General features: G+C 37.2%; 2 protein-coding genes and 1 long non-coding RNA gene across 5 annotated transcripts in view; 2 read left to right on the top strand and 1 right to left on the bottom strand.

The window, feature by feature from the left end:
- The window catches only part of LOC144639311 (inactive pancreatic lipase-related protein 1-like), a 210,974-nt gene that overhangs the window by 129,225 nt on the left and 59,832 nt on the right, over positions 1–21,917 (top strand). The window lies entirely within an intron of this gene.
- Positions 5,638–7,729, bottom strand: LOC144639315 (contactin-associated protein-like 2). Its single transcript, XM_078498629.1, has 3 exons — positions 7,319–7,729; positions 7,112–7,232; positions 5,638–6,730 (listed from the first exon to the last, which is right to left on the bottom strand). The coding sequence occupies exons 1-3, from the start codon at positions 7,655–7,657 to the stop codon at positions 6,108–6,110; spliced, it is 1,083 nt and encodes a 360-aa protein (XP_078354755.1). The 5' UTR covers positions 7,658–7,729; the 3' UTR covers positions 5,638–6,107.
- The window catches only part of LOC144639347 (uncharacterized), a 127,223-nt gene continuing 116,866 nt past the window's right edge, over positions 11,561–21,917 (top strand). Inside the window, exons 1-4 of one of the 3 annotated variants that reach the window (XR_013568118.1) lie at positions 11,561–11,875; positions 13,846–13,947; positions 17,470–17,548; positions 18,873–18,945. This is a non-coding gene — a long non-coding RNA (uncharacterized LOC144639347). Of the gene's footprint in view, positions 11,876–13,845; positions 13,948–17,469; positions 17,549–18,872; positions 18,952–21,917 lie in introns of all 3 variants that reach the window. The other 2 variants (XR_013568117.1, XR_013568119.1) reach the window with 2 other exon arrangements.

Below are 21,917 nucleotides of genomic sequence, written 5' to 3' on the forward strand. Positions count from 1 at the left end.
TGTTTTTCTTGTTTTCCTTCCCTTGACGCTTTGTTTTGCAAATTTATGTTCATCTCGCACGTGCGAAAAGAATTGTCGCATTCTGATTGGCTTTTCGTTTGCAAACTTAAGACTAACCCATGAACCTTGCTTGGGTATAACTATAGTTAGTGTGTATTGTTTTGGATCAGCGAGGCGTAAATTTTCTAACTATAGTTAGGGCGAACAGAGAAGCGGTCACATTACCGAAATGGCTAACTATAGTTAACGCCGTCCTAACTATAGTTAGCAGTCTAGATGTGACCGTAGCCAATATTGGCTTAATCAAATTACATTGTGCACGAAATATTTGTTATTCTTTTGTCTTGAAACTTTGAGGAAATTGAAATTTTTGTTTGACAGTAGTGTATGAAAGGCATTTTATAGAACTGAATAAAAAATAAGAAACATTGATAAAGGTTATTTCAAAGATTTATTTTGCCTGATTTTGAAGGGTTTCAGGAGTTTTAAAGAGTGCTGGTAAACGGCTGTATGTTGTTTGTGATTACGGATCTTATTTAGTTTCGAACGCTCTAATTTTTGAAAGGTTAAAACAGGTTAAAACCGGGCGGTTTCATGAGTTTTTTGGGTAGAAAGGTACGGTGGTGGTCAAAAAAAATGTTTAGAAAGGAATGACTGTAGTAGCACGTAAGTCGGAGGTTTGCGTGAGTCACGGGGTATAGTATGCGTGAGCTGGATTTCCGGCGTCATAACGGCATGTTTTGTTAATCGGGCGTGGCCGATTTATAGTTTACCCTTTGGTCGTCCTAGACGATAGTCTCCTGTCGGCTAAAAATTACGGGGATTGCCTGGACCAATCGGTTTCATTTCAGTTTTGACAGTAAATCGTTGTAGGAATACTGGGTCGACTTTTGGGCTAATCTGCAATCTGGTTCTCTTCTTTGCTTCGGCGGGAGGACAGAGGAAAAAGCTTAAGGGGTAAAGTACTAATAATCACCATTGTGAAACTGTAGTTGCTTTGACAAGTTGAAGCTATTTTTGTAAATAAAAGGGGTAACGTCATTGATGTCACGCAATGTTTTTGTGGGAAACTTTTGAAACTAGACGCTTTGCAGGTTTCTACAAATAGCAGTGTGATCTGGCGGTACATTTTTTTGAGGCGGACTCCACTTTAAAACTATTTTTTATATATTTAGCAAGAAGTATGTCGATTTTCATTTCCGCACAGTTGGGCGTCAAAGTCGCCTGTCACAAAGATTAGAATGTTTGCACAACTTGGTTTGGATATATTTTAGATTTGACTAGTGACGTTAGTAAGACACTTCTCAAGACATCAGCAAAACATTGGCAGTGTACAGTATTGGTGTGAACTTGAATGAATTTTTTACGAGATCAGTAAAGCTATCGAATAAAAAGATGACTTGAAAATGAAAACTTCGAATAATTATAATTAAATACCAATTGCATTTTAGATGAGAAATTCCGGAAGTGACATCTGTGTTTAAAATAGGAATTTTTGTACAACTTAAAGTTCCGAAAAAAAGACCACATGTTTGGTAAAAATCACAGACAAACATGATCAGGAAAACAAAACAGGCCAATTGGTTTAATTCACGAAAATACAACTTTCTTGAGAATGAGTTTGTAAACAAGACAATGAAATCGAATTACATTTCACACGAAATTTGCATACATTTGAACTTGCAAAAAAGAAGTATCTCTGCCGAGACATAATAGCGTCAGACCTTACATTAATAATTATTGTATTCTGATCTGATTGTTATTTTTTATGCATAACTATTTGAAAATGGTTCTCATCGATGAAAACAAAACGGTTTTTCATTCACTGCTTGAAGTATTTATAGACGTGAAAACATTCGCTTAATCAAATTACATTCTGCACGAAATATTTTGTATCCATTTGTCCCGAAACTTTGAGGAAATTGAAATCTTTGTGGACAGTACTGCATAAAAGCAGTTTATAGAATTGAATAAAAAGATAAGAACCATATTGATAAAGGATATTTTAAAACTTTATTTTGGTTAATTTTGACGAAATTCAGGATTTTCAAAGACTGCCAGTAAACGGCTGTATGGTAGCGGGCAGAAGTCGGTTCGTTCTGAATTTTTCAATACGGTATACAAGTTACAGGTCAATAAACAGACCCTCTGTACAGTAAAAAACGTTTTGGGAACAAACCATTGTGAACTCATTTTCTATGTTGATCAGTAAAAATCCTTAGTACGACATGGGGCTTGTTATCAAGTTTGTTAGTACGTTAATACTGCAAGGTGTATAACCTCAGAGAATTATTATCAGTGTGTTTTGTTTTATTAGCGGTTTATACTCCAAGGTCTTGGAATGGGAGATCAAAATTAAGGCAAATTTCTGATATTATCTGATTGCTTGGCGCAGATTAGTACGATACTGAATTGGTTAGGAAATTTAAACAAACATTAAATTGAATGAGAGTAGAAAGGGAGGGACAGGTGGGGGTGAAAGGCTAAGGTGATGGAAAGGGAGGGAGAATTAAAATCCATGCTTGGTTATATCACGCAACCTTTGACTTCTGTTGTTTTTTCATAAGAACAAAAATTAAGATGGGGTTCTACCTGAATTTGAATGGAACTTTAAGAGATTTAAAGAAGGGATTGAAGAAAAGAATGGAAACACCTTCAAACAGTTGACCCCCTCGCAAGAGCACTCCGGGTTGTCAGGAGACTGTTTGGTGTCCGTCCACCAATTTTTAACTTCAAATTCAAATTTTAAAATCACATTAAATCTTCAATATTTTTTATTTGTCTACATTTTACTAATCCTTTGAGAAAAACTATCGCCTCCCAGACATCCCCCAAAATCGTTCAAAAATTAACAAAATACTGCAAAACAAATATATATGGGATAAGTAAAGCTTTTTTGGATTCCTTGAAACGCGGCTGAAATGGTTTTCAGTGTTTTCCAGCCCTTATACTTTGGGTCAGTACTACTATTCTTCACCAGTTTCTATTACAGTAATGGTATGAAACAAATACCTAATCATTGGTCAATAAGTTGTGATCATTTTCTTGACAATAGTACCTGATTAGGAGTTGTATACTGTTCCATTAAAGTGTAAGGACTGGAAAATACTGAAATGCGTCAGCCACCTAAAGCGTTGGAAAACTTGGTCTTCAGGTAAAACCCCGCCTTTATTAAAAGGCTGCACTTTGCTAAGTGTTACAAATTTATATTTTCTAGACGTCTAGTTCAATCGTTTATTTGTATTGTGCGAAATATATTTTTATAAATTGAGACCATTTATGTCCTTAAGTAATAATGCAATCTTGAAAACATTCCAGATTTTCATTATTAAATAGAAACACGAAAAATTCAAATTTGGGAAAACAAGCCTGTCAAAATGACGTTGCCATGGTGATTTCAAGTTACTGGCACAATAACTAATCCTACCAAATTATTGCGAGATAAATTTTCGATAAACGCGCAAAGTTTGGCAGCGTTTGGTTGAATCTTGAAAAAGTTATAAGCGTCAAAAGTCAGCGAGGGCCTCAAAAGCCCCCCCCCCCCGGCCTGAATAGGTTTAAGTGACTGTTTTTGCAGTGATTTTTACTGTACTGTACCCTGCCTTTCAAGTCAAAAAAGATAGCTAATTATTAAGCGCCCGATTTTAAGCTTCTCAAGCTTCTCAAGCTTCTTGTTTTATTAATAAAGTTCCCTTTACATTTGGGGACAGTTTTATCTACGTTCTTCAATCCACAGTAATGGAGTGAAGTGGGTAGCGTAGGGTGGACGGTGGTAGTCGTATTTCAGGCCCCGTCCACACGAATACGGATAAATTTGAAAACGCATCTTTTTTCTCCCGTTTGGCCAACCGTCCACACAAATTCACATGAATTGTCCACCAAAAACGGAGCTTTTCGAAAACATTCTTCAAAGTGGATTAATTTGAAAACGCCAGCTTTGCACTTTATTTTAGTGTGGACAGAAAACATTTTGAAAACGGAACTTTTCGAAAACGCTGGGATTTGAAACGTGCGAATGGGATGAAATCTCAAATCCACGGCAAATGGTGAAGGACTTTTATCAACGACTTACGTTAACTTATCAAAAAATGCGACTGAAACATCGAAAACGTTTCGAACGTTTTAAAATGACTAAAGTAAGTAATGGAAAAATTCCGCTCAACACTCGAATGGAACCTGGGTCTAGTTACTCTTTTGCGCATGCTTACTTCAAAGTGAGGCTATAACTGTCCTCAATGAAATTCTGACAGTAAGCGTCAATTGTGGTAATGTATGCTATGATGTCCAGTGACTTACAAGATCAGAGGTGGTCGATCTTAGCATCGAAGAGCCACATGATCCTAGCAGTTTGCAGCGTATGTCAGCTTCTTGCAGCTCTTATACATATACCTTATTTTCTCAATTAAACGCCCCCGGCGTTTATTTCAAGCTTGGCATGGTGGACCCGGCGTTTATTTGAAGCTGGCGTTTAATCGGGGCCCGGCGTTTATTAAAGGACTGTAATTTTCTGTCAATTTTTCAGATTGATTTGCTGTTACCGATCTCCGAGACCAAGGGGCAGTTAGTCAAGCGCGGCGATTTTTCTCTTCGTTTTGCCCCGAAAAAATGTCCCTGAGTCTCCAAAGTTAATAATTACCCAAAAGTACATTATTGCGGATTTGACACGTTTATGTTGCAATCAAGTTTTGTGACAAACTGAACATAAACGGTAAATGAACAATAAAGGAGCATGCAAGTAAAGGTTATGGGTACAAAGTTTTAAGTTCATAAACGGCGATGTCTAGCTCCAACTTCTCGGGGAGCCCTCATTTTTAAACGACCTCGTCCAACTTTAATATAACCAAACGCTGAAGGGATATTTGAGATTTCAACGAATGTGAGTGTGAGCACTAACATAACAAAGGAAATGCGTCAGTAATGAAGACAGGAACGCGAACTTTTCTAGGTTTAATATGATTTTGTTGTACAGCGTCCATCCTAGCTATATATGTAACGCGCGGACTTTTCCTTTGAACGTTTATTGAAATTTTCCAAATCAGCATACCGTACTAGCGCTGTCATTCAAGAGAGTATATTTAGTTGTTAGCTTGACCTCAAATAAACGCCGGGATTTCGAACAAACGCCCCAGCGTTTATTTAAAAATGAGCAATTTTGACCCGGCGTTTATACGAGGCCGGCGTTTAATCGGAGTCCGGCGTTTAATCGAGAAAATACGGTATGGTCGCTTTGAGTTACTTGTAGTCTTTCTCTCATCAATGCGAGGTTAAGGTCTTCTAAGGTATTGTTTTAGTTTGGGTCTACCCACCGTTAACGCCGACCTTAAAACCTTCGACTGCAGAATTCTCCATCGCAGAGTTGTGCGATGGCCTGGGACGAGAGTGTGCACGTGATCAACCTTGAGATCTTAGGAAGTTCGGTATTAAATTAATATTGGCGAAACGCAAGGGTATCACAAAAAATGGATTTCGCATCGTTTAGCAGCTACGGGAACGATTCACACAAGGCGAAAATTGTCCAAGAAGTGTTAGCTTTTGAAACGCTTTCCTTAATCAACTTAATTGTATTTCTTGAAATTTGATGAGTTTACATGTTTGAGGGATTGATTTTAAATTGATCTTGTTTAAAAAAGTGCCATCTCGAAACTTAAACAGCCGTCGAGTCTTTTATTTCGCTGTATTTATTATCTTTAGTCTTGAGCGGATGAATAACCATACAATGTTTTGTTTCATTAAAACTTCTACAGCTGTAACGCTTTCTTGATTGATTAACTGTACCAAAATTTACACGAGGCTTACCGGCAGAACAAAAACAATAAATCATGCTATCGGAATTACTTTAATTAACAACTGAAACAAACTATTTGATCCTGATTTGTTGCATAAGCTTAAATTTATCTCTGATTTCAAACATTGGTGACAAGAAATATGTTTAAAGTCTGTTATTTACTCCACGTGACATTAGGTCGGTGTCTAATTCAACATAGTAGTTGTTCATTACCAGTATTAATTAAGTGTATGACCATACAGTGGCAGATTACTTAATAGTAGATTGACGAGAATGCACTGTTCAGTAAGCAAATTAACAGGAGTGAAAAACACGACCTGGTTTAATTGCTTGTAACTCCGTAACACTTCAGTTTCCCCAGAGTGTGATAGCCATACTGACCCCAGCGATAAGTGTCTCCGAATCTCAGCTGTTTTACGGGAAGATGGGACTTGTTGGTCAACAAACCGCTGTCCTCACGAAGCGTTAAATCATTTGCATCACAGTTGCATCCATATCCGGTGTTTGCGCAGGTGCCAGTTACCCCGCATGCGCACTTGTAAGGAAAGTTAGAGTTACCTCCTCCCCAATACGTCATGTTGTCTCCATCACGTGACACCCACCAGCCATACATGTCACCGTTGAGTAAAAGCCTTGAGCCATAACATTCGTACTTGATAGACTGCTCACAGTGGGTAGATATGGCTGTTAGGTTTCCCAGCTGATGAAGATCTGCCCCAGTGTAGTGGATGTCACGTTTATAACAGCCTCCCGGCCCACATCCTATCACGTGTGTTCTGTTTTCACTGTCGTGACTGATGACTGTCACGCCAACGTTGTTCTTGTCAGTCATGTCACAGTAAACAGTGAAAGGTGTCACGCCTCCTTCTCCATCAGGGTCGATGACGTAAGAACCACTTGGAGCTTTAAGGTTGCACAGCTTAATCATACTGCAGCTTGTATTTTCTACAAGAAAAATGTAAGTAAGGTTTAATATTTACAATTTGACGAGGTCCGGGATCGGGGTTTAATATTTCTAAAATTGTACTTAGAAATGGATGACGTAAGAACCACTTGGAGCTTTAGGATTACTTAACTTTATCACACTACAGCTTTCTGCAAGAAAAAAATGTTGAAATAAAATACTATTAAAAATTACAAGTTGGGTTTAATATTTACAAATTGACGGGGCGCAGGGGGGGATGTCAAAAGCGTACTTAGAAATGCACATCAGAACAAATTTACGGGCATCTCGACTCAAACACAGATGTGAAAAGTGTTCGTAACTTTTCAATCTAACGAACTTTGCAGTTGTATATATCAACATGTGAACTTTTGGATTTGTACCTGCTGCCAATTCGCAGTAAGTTCCACAGAATCCCAGCTTGCAGCGGCATCGACAGGAGTTCAGTTCATATTCAGGAACACATTCGGCACCGTTCTTGCAAGGCTTGCTTTCACATGGAGACTGAAAATAAACTCAAAATCGGTTATAATATCAAACCTGTAGGTATTAATTAAAACTTGTGTATGCTCCGATCAACAAACTCTTACCGGTAGACTGTAATGATGGAATGTAGCATTTGCGTGAAACTTTTTAGTTGCTCTGTACTTGTCAGTGGCCAACAACTCACACAGATAAAGGCCTTTTGAGTCAGGATACGCTGCAACGTTAAACGAGAAACACTTTGGTTCGCCAACACAAAGGAAAGCGCAATCAAACTGGTCTGCCACCTTGGACGATGTTATTTTCTGCGCCCATAAGTAGTGGAAGAAATTTTGCTTAAAGTTACCGAAGGAAATGTCGCCTGTAGGGTTTCTATAAAGCGCGCTGTTTTCCATAGCTCGCATCGTTTGGGAGATAACAAACAGCAGGAGTGGTAGCAGCAGCATGGCGCTGGGCTGCCAACAGCGAAATGTGTTGTTTGAGGATGCAGGAACACCTTAAATTTCAAGCCATGTCTGAACTTGTCAGTTATGTTGATTGATAGATTTTCACATTGCGTACGTACAGTGCTTCACGTTATTAATTTTTTCTAGTTAGGTCAATATTGAAAATGGTTGTGTAATATATAATAGAAATTCACTTGAAATTTTGAATTTAGAATTTTCAAAAATTTTCGAATTTTCGAAATTTCGAAATTCAAATTTTCGAATTTAAAGTCAGAGAGTATTAACAACGTGTTTTTGTTAACAAGTTGAATATTGGGAAATAACTCAAGAGAGATGATTTGTTTATTAATTAGTTAAATGGATAGCATTACGTGCAATACTATACATTAATAACTTCGAGTTAATTGCAAATTTTTTGCGAATTATTGTTTACTTATCGGTTTTTAATATTGTGAAAGTTAACTTGAATTTTCGCAAGATATTGCACTGTTTGTTATTTGAACATACATTTGTCATGTTAGGAAGAAGATGACAAAAAAAAAACATATGCCTCAGTCTAACACCTGTTATTAACGAAAGAGAAACCATTATAATTATTCTTAAATATCGAGAATTTTTCTTTTTTGTCTTTTTCGTGGAATGGACGAGTTACAAATTAGAAAACGTTCGTTCGGTGTTAAGATAATGCAGCTCACGCAACAAGGAAAATAGTTTTTATATTCAGTTCGAACCCTCACCGACGCTTTATAGATTTGGTTTAAGCTTTCATATAAGCGTTATACAGCTTGTTATAGGATTTTTCTAGAAGTTTCTTGGAAGTACCTTATCATAGGAAATTAACGCTCCAGTAAATTAAGATCTTTGATATTAACGCGAATCGGATGGAAAATTTATTTTAAATAAAGGAAATTAACGTGAGAGAGGGGGGAAATTTTAAAAATAAAGAAAATTAACGTCTCTAAAGACATTTGGCTGTAGTACACAAAAACGGATGTCGAGAACCAAGAATGAACTGAAAATATTGCAGATGACATATCTTTAAGGCTTTTACATTGTAAAAGATTGAGAAATAGTGTGCAGAAGAGAGAAGTTCTCTTTTCTGGTCCTTGCAATAAATAATCCATTTTCAATTTGAATTGCCCTGTGTGTAGACGACGTGTTCTTGTAAACAAGTTAATTGTTGGTGCATTATCTAAAGCACCTGCTTAATAAACGAAAGAGAAAACTGTCGCTTGTTTAAAACAGAAATCAATACTATTATAATTTTTCTTAATTCTCCGGAATTTTTCTTTGTTATCTTGTTTATGTAATGGACGGATTCCAGTTTCAGTTACGAAAAAATTGTTCGTTCGGTGTTAAATTAATGCACTGGTCTTGTAACAAGGAAAGTGGTTTAAATTTTCCGTGCAGGAAGACTTTAAATTTCGAATTCAACTCACGTTTAAACAAGTCTGATGAATGCAGCTATTGGTTGCCGATAGGTTTCATAAATTCTATTTATACTTAAGTTATTACATTCTAAAAAATATTAAATTGCATAAGTGCTCTTAAATTCTACAAGTTATGTCAGTACTAGCTAATACTGCAAAGTGTTTTGTGTAAATATTAAAGTTAACTTCCATTTTCGCAAGAAATTAATGCCTTGCAGTTGAGTGTATTAAACGACGTTCTTTTGTTACCAAGTTTGTCTTGTTTGTCTTTGATCTGTTACGAAAAAGATGATAGGGTTATTTAACTTTCATAGTTAAACATTCATGAGTTTTGTTTGACCTTAAGTTAAAACGAGAACACAGTTCCATGGAAAAAAACAGAAAGCAAAACCGTTATAGTTATTCTTAATTGTCAAACTATTTCTCTCTTTTTATTGTCTGTGAAAGAAGACGATTCTTTTTTTGCTAGGAACGGATTACAAAACAATGTCCGTTAGATTGAAACATAATATGAAGCTCTCACAACAAGGAAAACGTTTTAATTTTCACATCTAATGTTTGAATGATGTCTGGGAGCGAAAAAAAGAAGTCAATCTAAAAAATAAGATTTGACTTTGTAAGCATCATCTACCAAAGCATTTAGTTAAATGAAGAGAAAAACTGATGATTTGAAAAAACATAAAACAAGACTGCAATTCTTCATACATTTAATGTAACAAATGTTACCCTTAATTTTGGAAAGAAATTATTCAACTCGAATGGCTTGCCTTAATTAAGACGGCTGCATAAAAACCTCAAAACATTTTGTAATTAAAAGGCTAAGAAGTCACTTTCGACTAAAGTACCCGTATAAATTCATAGAGTTATAAATAGGACTGTCGATATTATATTTCTTCACAGAAATTATTCTCTTGACTCACTGTTAAAGTTTTCTTTACATATGGCAAAGTTTCATCAAGAACAATTTGATCACCTTAGAGTGGGTGGGGGGCTTGGTGGGGCGGAGGTTGTATTTTAGTTTAAAATATTCAAGGCGAATGGCTTAGCTAAATTATAATTCTGGTGTATGAACCTGTCAAAACATTTTTTTAATTGAAAGGCTATAAAGAGGTCATAATTACAATTTGAGTCTTTAGATATAAGTTATGTTAGAGCTTTTTCAATATTTTATTGTAACTTGGAATGCCTATAACTTAATCTTGCTTGCATCGGCTGCCGCAGAATTTGCCTGAAAATGCAGAGAAAAACAACTGTTTGGACAAAAACTTAAAACAAACTTACAATTTTTCGTAACTGTCGAAATTTTTACTCAAGAATCTCAACTGAAAACATGCAAAGATGTTTGTACGTAATTAGCGCTCTCGCAACCAGGAAAATTTATTTTTAATTATTCAATTCCAATGGGAAACTTAGTATTTTAGGTTTTCAGACAAAGTTTCTAATTACAAGAGTGCAAAGACTTTAATTCCAGTTTCAATCCCCCATTATGTCAATTTTAAGTTAAAAAAATCTTTAAGGATATTTAAGTTTCTGCAAAGTGTTTCGAACGGCTTATCGTTTATTTATATTATTACGACTCAAACAAGACTCAGAAAAACAAACCGAAATTGCGGACGATTTTTTTAAATCACTTTCTAAAGCAGTCGGTATTCCTAAACGACTTTCATAAAACAAGAACTTCGCCTAGATTCCTTCTATTTCTCTCAGAACACGCTGATATTTTTTATCCTCGTGGTGCTTATATTCATTTGCATTCTATTTTTATACCTCGCGCGCTTCGCTATTAAACTGAATTTTCGCGATATCATGAGTCGTCTCTGTGTATGCGAATAAACTTTAAAAACAATTTTTCAGCAGTTTTGTTTCCAGTAGAGATGTAGCATATAGTGCCTAACCCTTCTTTGTTGTCAGATAGATTACGGTAGTTTGTTCGCATCCCACTAATTAATGATTAATATAGTGGAAAGAGCGAACTAAATTTGTATAAGCTTTTAGTAAATATTCAAGGACTTTATTTGTCAAATTAAAATACAATATGACTCGTAATAGCCGCGGAAGCGTTTGTTTAGGGAAAAAAAATAAACTATTAAAACAGATGTCAGAAAAGAAGATCATTATTCTCCTTGCGTCTATAAAATTTTACCTTTTAGTCTCGTCTGTGAAATAGACGTTATTCTCTCAGTTTTTTTTAAACATACATAAAAAGGTTTGAGCTCCAAGAGACAAATAGTCAATTATTCTGTTTACTAATTTCAGGTACAACTTTTAGAACTAAAAGTCTATATCAAGGATTAAAGTAATTCATTTTTTGATCAAACCCAAACAGTTCTTACAGTCCGCCCTACTTTCAGCGGCAACAACCATTACAGTACTATTTTTAAAGTGTGTTGCATCATTGGGGAATTTTTCTTACCCGCATTTGCTAAAAATTTAGCGCCCAATGAAGGAAATCCCACCCCACCGACCCCTCACCCCTCTCTCTCATGTTAACCCTCCCCGCCCCGTCCCCGCTGGAAGTTATGGCCGCGTGAATCCTGGCACCGAGGCTTCGCAGCAAACAAGATGGCGGACATTTTGAATAACGTCCAGCAACCAGCTCTCTTCAATTTATTGACTGTGCAACTATATATTGACTGTGAAATACAGTTTTGCTGTCTTACATGGTTCCTTCAGTTGGTGAGAGAATGGCAAACAGGGCTTTCTGTTTTGTGCAGCTAAACTTGGTTTTGACAGCATGAAGTTTGAAGCTCACGTGCACTGCGCCAGCCTTCAAGGTTTTATTGCCTTGGTGAGTAATAACAACGTTTATATACCTCACAGAGCTTTAATATAGTAAAGAAATAATTCTTGTGAACTAATTTTGTGCTTTTGCACCAAAATGTAACCTAAATGCAGCCTTAAGCTGAATGTCTCACATCAGCTCAACACTTTTAAATATGGGCATAAATTTTTTTGCTCCCGACCTGTTGAGGAACAGTGGAATTCTTCGGGGGTAAGGGTAAAAATCCGTGGATTCCCTTAGGGGTAAGACAAAAATATAAGGGACTTCTTCAGGGGGAATGGGTGAAAAGTTATGGAATTCTTAGGAGTAAGAACGTGTTTCTAATGGAATTCGTGAGGGTTTAGCACATTTTCAAAGAATTTCATTGGGGTATAAGGCATTTTAGACGTTTTTAACAGATTTCTTCGGGGGTAAGAATGAAAGGCCTGAAAAGACCTGTCCTCAACAGGGGGGGGGGGGGGTGGATATTAAATGCAATAGCCCAATACACAACTCAGCTTTACACATGCTTGTATAAAAATTGCTGGCTTGTAACTGACGTCACGGCGGCCATGTTGGGGGACAGGAACAAAGCGTTTCCCTCCACTGGGAATTTAACTTTTTTATCATGCAAATGTTGCGAAAATTTGTTTTATTGTTGTGACCCCCAACATGGCCGCTTTGTCACGTGGTTGCAAGTCAGCAATACAACAAAACTGACAAAGTTAGGCGAGAAAACGAGACTGCTAAGCTCTGCAAAACTCTGAAATATTTATCGATAAAGTATGGTCCAAAGTCAAACAAATGAATTATTGTCTTTAATTTGTACCCCCCCCCTGCCCACTCTCCCCTCCCCACTCCCGATCCTTAGCTCCTTGACCCCCTTGCATGTACTTATACATGTATGTGCTTCCTCTTCTTTAGAAAATCAATTAGTCAACTATATATGTGCAATGAGAACAAAACTATTTTTTTTAATGCTGTAACAAATAGAGGATAATACAAGTCATGGTTGTCGATAAAACCAAACAACCTTCCATGGGGGGAGGAATGGATAAAATTATTATTTGGAACAACACATTAATTCTCAGTGGTTGTTCATGATCATTATTACATAAGGGTACCTAAATTTTGAAAATAAAAAGGATCCCCTATTTTAGATTATAACTAAGGTACACAAGGACCCTGTACACGTAGATACCCTTGCAACAACAGCTTTCAGAAATGTTTATTAAAATAATGATCATTTATATTATTTGAACTATTCACTTCACATTCCGTGGGAGTGGAAATATAGGGAGAAACCATCACATATATACTACTTATTAACCGAGAGTGAGTTCATTACAGGGGAATCTCAGACCGAGGGCTTGATGTATTGACCGAGCGACAGCGAGGTCAATACATCAAGGTCGAGGTCTGAGATTCTCCTGTAATGACCGAACGGACGAGGTTAATAAGTTATTTATTATATGGCCTTTAAGCACTATTCAAAAAAAGAGTATAATCAAGGGAAAAAACACTGGAGGTATGTAAAACTCGCTCTCGCTCTCTGTGGCTCTCTTCGTCGCTCATACTAAAGAAGTATCGGATGGTATGCTTATATTTTTCTTTCAGTTATTGAAAAGATAGTTATATTTTGTCGGCATTTTTTGCTGTTTTTGCCTCCTCGCTAGTAACTTTTACTCACAACTCAAAAAACCGTCGAGCTGAGAAAAATTTTCATAATGCCTGGTCATTACAAGAAAATAATGCCCACTCAGCAGCCAATCAGAGCGTGCATACTATTGTAGCCATATAATAAAACAATTTAATACATGTTTCATGACAAAGGCCGCATGTATGTATTAATTTTTTAGTCCAGACTGCCTTGTTTCAGTGTAGCTTGAAATCACTTTAACTTGAAAATCGTTATAAACTGCAATACATGTTTAATAAATTAATTAATAAGTCAGGGTGTTAAAACTTAGACTTAGGACATGTGTCTTTATCTTTAGGAACCAATATGTATTCCAGCTCAGAGGAGGATATCAGAAAGAGAACAGACCAAGACGGACAAAACCACATGGAGGATTAAAACCAGACTTCAGATGGACATGGTGAGTTCATTTTTTATGGTGCCATTAATAGTAGTGTGATAATCACAGACTGAGATACAGTACAGGGGTATGTTAAGGAAAATTACAATATAAAAGACCCAGTTTCACCCATTTACTTTCCCCTACTATGACAAGCAGTGCTGTTGCAGCACCGCAGATCAAAAAGTGCTGCAAAAGAGCAGTGAAATGGCTAGCTGCAGCAGACCCGAAACTTGGCTGTTAAACGCTTGGTTTGGTAGCAATATAGAATCTTCACAAATACACAGTGCATTGGTGACTATATCAGTACAACAACAGCAAGATTAGAATACCATAAAATTCTGGTTATAAGCCCTGGGCTTACCGTAATGATTTGATTTAGCGCCCTCCTTCTAATAAGCGCCCCCTTCCGAATAAGCGCCCCCCTTCGAATGTGTTTTTGTTCATAAGCGCCCCCATTCTTATAAACGCCCCTATTCTAATAAGAGCCCCTACTGTGAATAACTGCGCCTACTAAAGTGATCAACGTTGAATAGATAAACTCAACAACATTCACCATACTGTATGTATGTATAAATTATTGCTAAAATGAACAATTCATTTAAAAGTGACTGAACTTTCAACAATTTGTTAAGTACTACGTATAGTTTCTGTTATTGCAAGTTATTTTAATATTTATTTAAGTTTTATTTTGAACATTTGGTTGTTTCTCAAAAAATTAAATAAGCGCCCTGTCTCGAATAAGTGCCCTCCCTTCAGGCGCCAAAAGTAAATAAGCGCCCCGGGCGCTAAATCGAATCATTACGGTATAAAACTTAATAAGGGGTTTTGTCTGGGCTTACAGATGTATAAGCAGAGGGGCTTATATCCGGGAGGGCTTTTAAGCGGGATAAAAAAAACGTTTCCAAAGGGATTGTTGATTAAAATATGTTTTTAGGTTAAAAACGCATAATAGAACAGTTTTCAAAATTTTGAGTGTCGTAAAACCAAAACCAAAGTAATTACTCTGGCCAATCACAAAGGACACAAACAATCCAGTGAACCAATCAAAATTCGAAGAAAATATAATGTAGCTGGCACAAAGCGCGGGAAAACGTGCGCGAGCGAGTCACGATTGGTTTTGGTTTTAGTTCTGATTGGCTGAGAAAGTGGCGCAAGATTTTTAAACCAATCACTAAGCGTAGTAATGCAAAACCAAAGCACACGCAATTTACTTTCGACACTCAAGTGAAAACCGCTCTAAAGCCTTATATTTTAGCCCTGTTCAGTGCTGCCATCCGGCAGAGGGGGGCTTATATCTGGGGGGGAGGGGGGCTTATAATCGGATGTATTTTTTTGTTTCCAGGTAGATGGGCCTATAACCGGGGGGGCTTATAAGTGGGGCAGGGGGGGGTGGCTTATAACCGGAATTTTACGGTATACTGTAAGTTACAAACATCCTGGCTCAGTCCTAGTGATGCAGCAGATAGTGAAAAAACAAAATGATCTTTGGTAGTATTATGTCTTTATTTTCACATAACACTGCTTTCATTAAAAACCGCATTAGTACGAGTAGTTTAAGGACGTTCGTGCAAAAATTTTCTAGTCGATAGATTTCTTTAAAATTTTTACAGCAGTCAGATAATAAGTTACTTGTGTCGGAAATGCAAAAAAAAAGTGGGGGTCACCGACTTCGTTTCGGAGATAAAGCGTGTGGAAAACTACCCTGATTCTGAAAAAAATGGCGAACGCAATTCAACATGGTTTACAGGATTTATAGTTAACAATATTGAAGATGAGAAAAAGAAAAGCAAATTATCTTAGTCATATTTTGTAGAAGTGGGTCTGTTGCGTAAAAAAATTTCTAGTGTTGCCAACTTTTTTGTAAGAATTAACCCTGAAAGCGGTATTTGAAACCGTTGTACAGCAAAACGAAAAGCTCAAAAAGAGGCATTCAAACGTGCGTGGGACCAAAAAAAATCGAACTTTTAATCGATAGATTTTTTCATTTTTACGCTAAACGTAGATAATCGTCAACAAAAGTGATCCGTTCAAACAAATGTGGGGTTCACTGACCATCTAAGAGAGTCAATTGCAAGCAAAGTTAACGCGACGACTACCAGCCCTATATGTGTTTAGAAAATTTCTTCCGCACGCGCTCGTGCATGACGCGGCGTGACGTCGCGACATGAATTACGTGCGCAGTAAGGATGCGCATAAACAATTAGCGCGAACGGTTTTAAATTGCAGCTGCAACTTCTTATTTTGTAACAAAATGAACTGAAAAATCAACAGACAGTTTAAAGGTGGTTCAAAGTTTGAAAGGAATTTGAAATAATTATTATACTACTCACTCACTCACTCACTGCCCATTGTGCCCACTGGCACGTAGGGCAGCAACAAAGGTCCTCCACTGCTGTCTGTCTTTGGCCAGCTGTTGGATGGTATTCCAGCTTTGGTTTAAGCACCTCAATTCTGTCTCTACTGTACGTTGCCATGTATTCTTGGCCCTGCCACGCTTGCGCTTTCCTTCGGGTGTCCAGTATAGTGCTGTCTTTGTGATGGATTCGTTTTCCTTTCGGATGACATGGCCAATCCACCTCCAGCGCCGTTATACTACGCAAGTTCAGTTAAGACGGATTCCGCTGAAAGTTCGAGCAATGAGTGCGAAAATTAAGTACCAAAAATCTACTCATTGCACGGCAACGTTTTGTATACTATTTAAAAGATCTCATCGAAATTCATTTGTCTTAGTGACCCCGCAATCAAATTCTAAAGCATTCTCGAGAAAATTAAAGTCAAACCTCGAAAAAATGTATAAAACGCGCGTCATTTTGTTTTGAACTGGCGCAAAACGTCCGTTTTAACTGAAATAAGGACAACTTTAAATCCATTTTTCTCTCGCGGGGTCAGCTTGAGTGCTAAATTTTTGGCAGGTTTTTGTTAGCTGTACTAAAACTGTTGCCATGCTAAGAGGTCTTTTTGGTAACTTTATTTTTGCCTGTATTGCTCGAAAATTGTGCGGAAATCATCTTAAATGTTCTTGAAAAGACAATTTAGTAGTTACAACCTTAATCTTTAATCGCCTTGCATACTACACTGTACAATATCTACTGACAGTGCTCACCTCAATCTGCCAAAAGAAATGGGATAACAATCCATGCTGCAAATTTTTAAATGTGGTTGTTAACAATCAACAAACATTTTTCAAATTGCACTGAATTTATTACTGTAAATTTGAGCTTGGTAAGCATGCTTTTTCTCAGTCTTTCTGCAGTGGTGAGTTCAAAAGTCTTACAATGTAGTTTTGCTGTGATCAGAAAACACTTTTCTAACTGATTTCCGAAGCCGCAACATATTGAATGTGAAAGTCAAGTCAGCAAACTGAGCCAGTCACGCTCATGTAATCAGGCTCTTAATCGACTTATAAATACCATAACATTGTTTAATTTAATTGTCTTTCCTAACAATTTTTGCAAACTTGCTTCTTATGTTGGGGCTGTAATAATTATTTTCTAATGTGGCCAATCATGAATAATATTGCAATCTCTTTATTCTCATCAGGGACAATGGCTGAATAAACAGAAAGAAACTGAACACCGAACACCATCATTTACAAATTTCCTGTCTGTTAAGGAAGAAGGTGAGCATTCATCTTGGATTAAAGATTGTTAATGCTACATGTATTATACAGTTAATCAAAACTATAACAAAATTCTCGAACGTGATTGGTTATCAGCAGCCCGATTTGAGCACTAATTGGACAGTGTACGCGTCATGCTTGTAATTGGACAGTGTAATAGGACAGTTTATGCGTCATGCCTGTGTAATTGGACAGTACACGTCATTTTGCGCGCCCTGTTATTGCGCATTTTGTTGAGTACTGTCATGTTTTGCAGTATTCACAAAGACGTTTAGCAATTTCAACGGTAAAGTTCGTTTGTTTCTCAAATTGTGTCATAGTTTTGATTAATTGGTAACAGGACTTTGTGTCGTCCAATTCTGTCTGTAATCATACTCGTGATTAATATACAAATCGGACTCCCGCTACGCGGTCGTCCGATTTTGTTAATCACTCGTATGATTACAGACCGAATTGGACTCCACTCAGTCCTATTACCATTATTTATGTAATCCAGGTTTTTTGGGTTTGAACTTTTCAGCGCTCTGAAAAATTTCAGTTTAGCTTCCTGGATTTCTTTTGAAAAGGTGGCTTTTGAAAATCCTCCTCCTCCTTTTATTGATCAATTAGGGTTTCAGTCTGAATAGAAGAGGGGGACAGGGGGCGGGATTTTGGGAGTAAAGGGGCAGGAGGCAGGAGAAGAGAAGGCGGGAAGTGGGACTCCTAAAATAGCAGGAACCAGGAGAAAATGAGTAAAATTTTGCAACATTTTAGGGCTGCAAATAACAGTCTGTCATTGGACATTGGCCGACCAAAATATGCTCATGTCCGACGATATCCCAAGTGTGGTCGGACATGATGTCCGGAAAAATTTTTTTTTGATCATAAATCATTTTACAGCAACAATGAATAACAATGACCCTTTTGTTTTGGTGATGTCTGACCATAATTTTGTTTTGTCCGACCAAGATGGTGTCTTGGGAGGCCATATGTCCTTTCAAGTGAAAAAAATTATTTGCAGCCCTGCGGTAGGTAGGAGAAGACAGGGTGGGAAGTGGGATTCCTAAGGTAGCAGGAACCAGGAGAAAAGGAGATGAGAGACAAAGGGATGGGTACCACCATAGAAAGGGGCGGAAAGCGGGAGTAAAAGGTACGGGAGGTGGGATAATTGTGTGTTATAAGTTATGATGAACTAAGGAACATGCCTCTAATCCAAAATACGTAACATTGTTATTATTATTTAAATTTATGTCGTCTTCAACAAATTTTGCAAACTTGCTTCTTATGTTGTGGCTGTAATATTATTTTCTAATGTGGCCAATTCCAATCTGTTTTTTCTCATCAGGGACAATGGCTGAATCAGCAGAAAAGAACCGAACACTGAACACCATTATTTAATAATTTCCTGTCTCTTAAGGAAGAAGGTGAGTTTTCATTTTGGGTTAATGTTGTTATTGCAGTTTTCAGTGATGTGCGAACTATGAAATTCAAAATCCAACAAACGATTGCCTTTTTACTGCCGTTAATCATTATGGCGACAGCCAACAAACCATGAAAAACAGAAACAAACAACATGGATTGAAATCTACCGATCAAAACTGACGGACGTGACATTTTGACCCAGTTGAAGTGTGCTTCTGTCTCCCAAGAGGGTCAGCTAAGATAGTTGTGGATTGAATTTCAGAGTTCACGTAAAACTATAAACCACAATAATGCATGTGTTACCAGGCAAATATTCTGTACATAATCCAGACTTTTTTGGTTTGAACTTCTTCGCCCCTCTGATAAATTTCAGTTTAGCTTCCTAGATTTCTTTTGAAAATCCTCCTCTCCTTCAGAATTTCCAAAAAGCTTCCTTGGGGTGGAGTGGGTAGGGTATCCTCAGAGGCACACAATCCTTGTATGGGCACCTACAGACCTGAGGGAAGGGGGTTCGGAGACCTTATTGCCCAAAAAAAGTGACATGCATAATGCATTGAAAGCCAAATAAAGAGGTACATAAAATGGACAACAAAACAATAGTTGTAATAATAATAATAATAATAAAGACTTTATTTAAAATGAGGGTAACACTAAATAGCAAAGCTAACAAACCTGTGGCCCTCCCTAAAAATTACACTAGAATGGGGTGGTTTGTGTACAAACCTTGCTTGCTTGCTTAAAGAAAACGTTAGGACTTTAATTAATTTTATGGCGTTGCACTGTATTTTTTCCTTCTAAAATAAATTATCTTATTCAACATTAATTTTTTTAGTTCAGGAAAAGTTTTTTTTTTTTGGGGGGGGGGGTGGGGTGGCCAATTTACATATTTGTTTTTCCCCTTTAAAAGATACAAAAGCATGTGAAACACTCTTGCAGGGATAAATGAGTTTAATATTACATTTCACTTAGAGTCTTGAGCGAGCTCTCAGAGCTTGACATTTGCGTTTAAGGTATCACGGAAGGAAAATTGGTGTTTTCGTTCCAAGTGAAATTGTGTGCAAACCATCAATGGTAACCCCAGTAAATTATATATTTTCTGAAAGCTTATTGAATAAAGATTGTAATTTTGATTTGATCATATAGACCATAATAAGCAACGTCAGCATTTTGTTTGCAATTATGCTGTTGCACAACATTAGGTTTATTTGAGAACACATTTACGCAAGAGCCTTAACTTTTATGTGGAATTTGATCTACATATATTGGTCCAGAAAACAGTGTCTCAGAGATTTCTTTTCTTGCTCCATTAATTTTGTATGAATTTTCAATCCTAAGGAAGCCCTAAAAACGCCATTTTAAAGTTTAAAAATGTATAAAAAAAATAACGATACCTTAAAGCATTGGCTTCATTGCAAACGCTCGAGCTATTCAAAAGTCTATCTTCTGGTTGCTCTTGCCAATTTCCCACTCACTTTAATATAATTGTGACTGAATCAAGCTGAGGTGTCACGCAGGATTTGCGAAAAAATATCGACATGATTGTTGTAATTTACGAAAGTATTTATTTTCACAAAGCTCGGTTAATTTCCAATATTGTTTCCCGACACTGGGGAGGGGTGGGGGGCTGCAGGCCCCGAACACACCCCCCTCCCCCACTGATAGGGATGCACTGAAGAAAGAAATTGAAATCTTTGTGCAACGCAATGCCCAATGTTCAAAATTAATATTTTTTAACAAAAATGTTATCTGTACCAAATATGATTGTCTTAGGTTTAGTGGCCACGAGTTTTTTTTTTTTTTTTTTTTTTTTTTTTTTAAAAAAGAAGAAGTTTATTATTTCTTCAGAACTACACGTATACGATTGATGTCGAGTTTCCGGCAATAATTCTTTACAACAGATATTTTAGTGATCGTGCTTTCTCTAAAATCTTTAGCTGCCGTTACGTTTTCGCCCAACAAAGGTTTTTTTTGCCGGCGCTGATTTATACATGTACAAACGGTCAGGCCAAGAAATCGTTTAGTAGTCAGGGACAATTTCTTTTACATTATTTGTTTTGATAATAATAAATTATCCTTCCTCGGCTTAAAACTTTCGGAAGGGTTACGTACAGCTAATAGGCGTACCCAGAAAGGAAAAAAAGAAAAAGGAAAGTTCCACTCTGGGTTCGAACCTTAATATACCTCGATTGTAGAGCGGTAATGATCTCCACTTCGCTACGCAATACAAACATAGTAGTTTAAACAAAAATTATAATGAAGTATCGTTCTTTGCATCCATTTAATTTACATTCATTTCAATTCAAAATAGGTGTGATAACGTGTTCAGGATTGATTATAGAGCGATTATTATTATTTGTTTTTCCCGCGGACGGCAAAAATTTAACGTCTGCCGTCCGCCGTTTAGCGTTTGTACGCGAAAATAAATAGTTTTGTGTTCTCGTGAATCTGGAGTTTTTTTAACCTATTTTTACGAGCTATTATTTGTATAATTCGATAAAAAGGTAACAAAATGAAAGGCAAGCTCGCGTTTGCTGTTTGCTTGCACCACAAGAAAATTTTGCCGTAAATATTTCATTTGTGGCTCAACACATTTTGCGACAGTGGGAAAGATGCAACTGAAAAATGTTACTCCACGTTTCTTTCCGAAACACTTTGACATTTCTGACTATTCTAGATCTTTGGCAGCCATCAGCATGCACTTTCAAGTGCGGCGCACCTACTTGCTTACCATTTGTCTTACAAGGGCGCATGCATGTCACTTGTTTGGGGGTGGGGGGTGGGGGGTGGGGGGGGGGGTGGGGAGCTGGACTTACCGTTTCCTCTGGCCTTATTCTCGGGTTACGCCCATTCCTTTACGATTCCCGCCTTTTTGTTTCTTTTTCTCTTCTTTTGTTTTACCAGCCAGTCTGATTTAAGAGCAAATCGAGGCTGGTCAGATGTCGCTCAGTGGAGCATCCCATAAGCGGAC

The sequence above is a fragment of the Oculina patagonica genome, chromosome 14, assembly GCF_052425735.1.
Source record: "Oculina patagonica isolate OP01 chromosome 14, crgOcupat, whole genome shotgun sequence".
NCBI classification, from domain to species: domain Eukaryota; kingdom Metazoa; phylum Cnidaria; class Anthozoa; order Scleractinia; family Oculinidae; genus Oculina; species Oculina patagonica.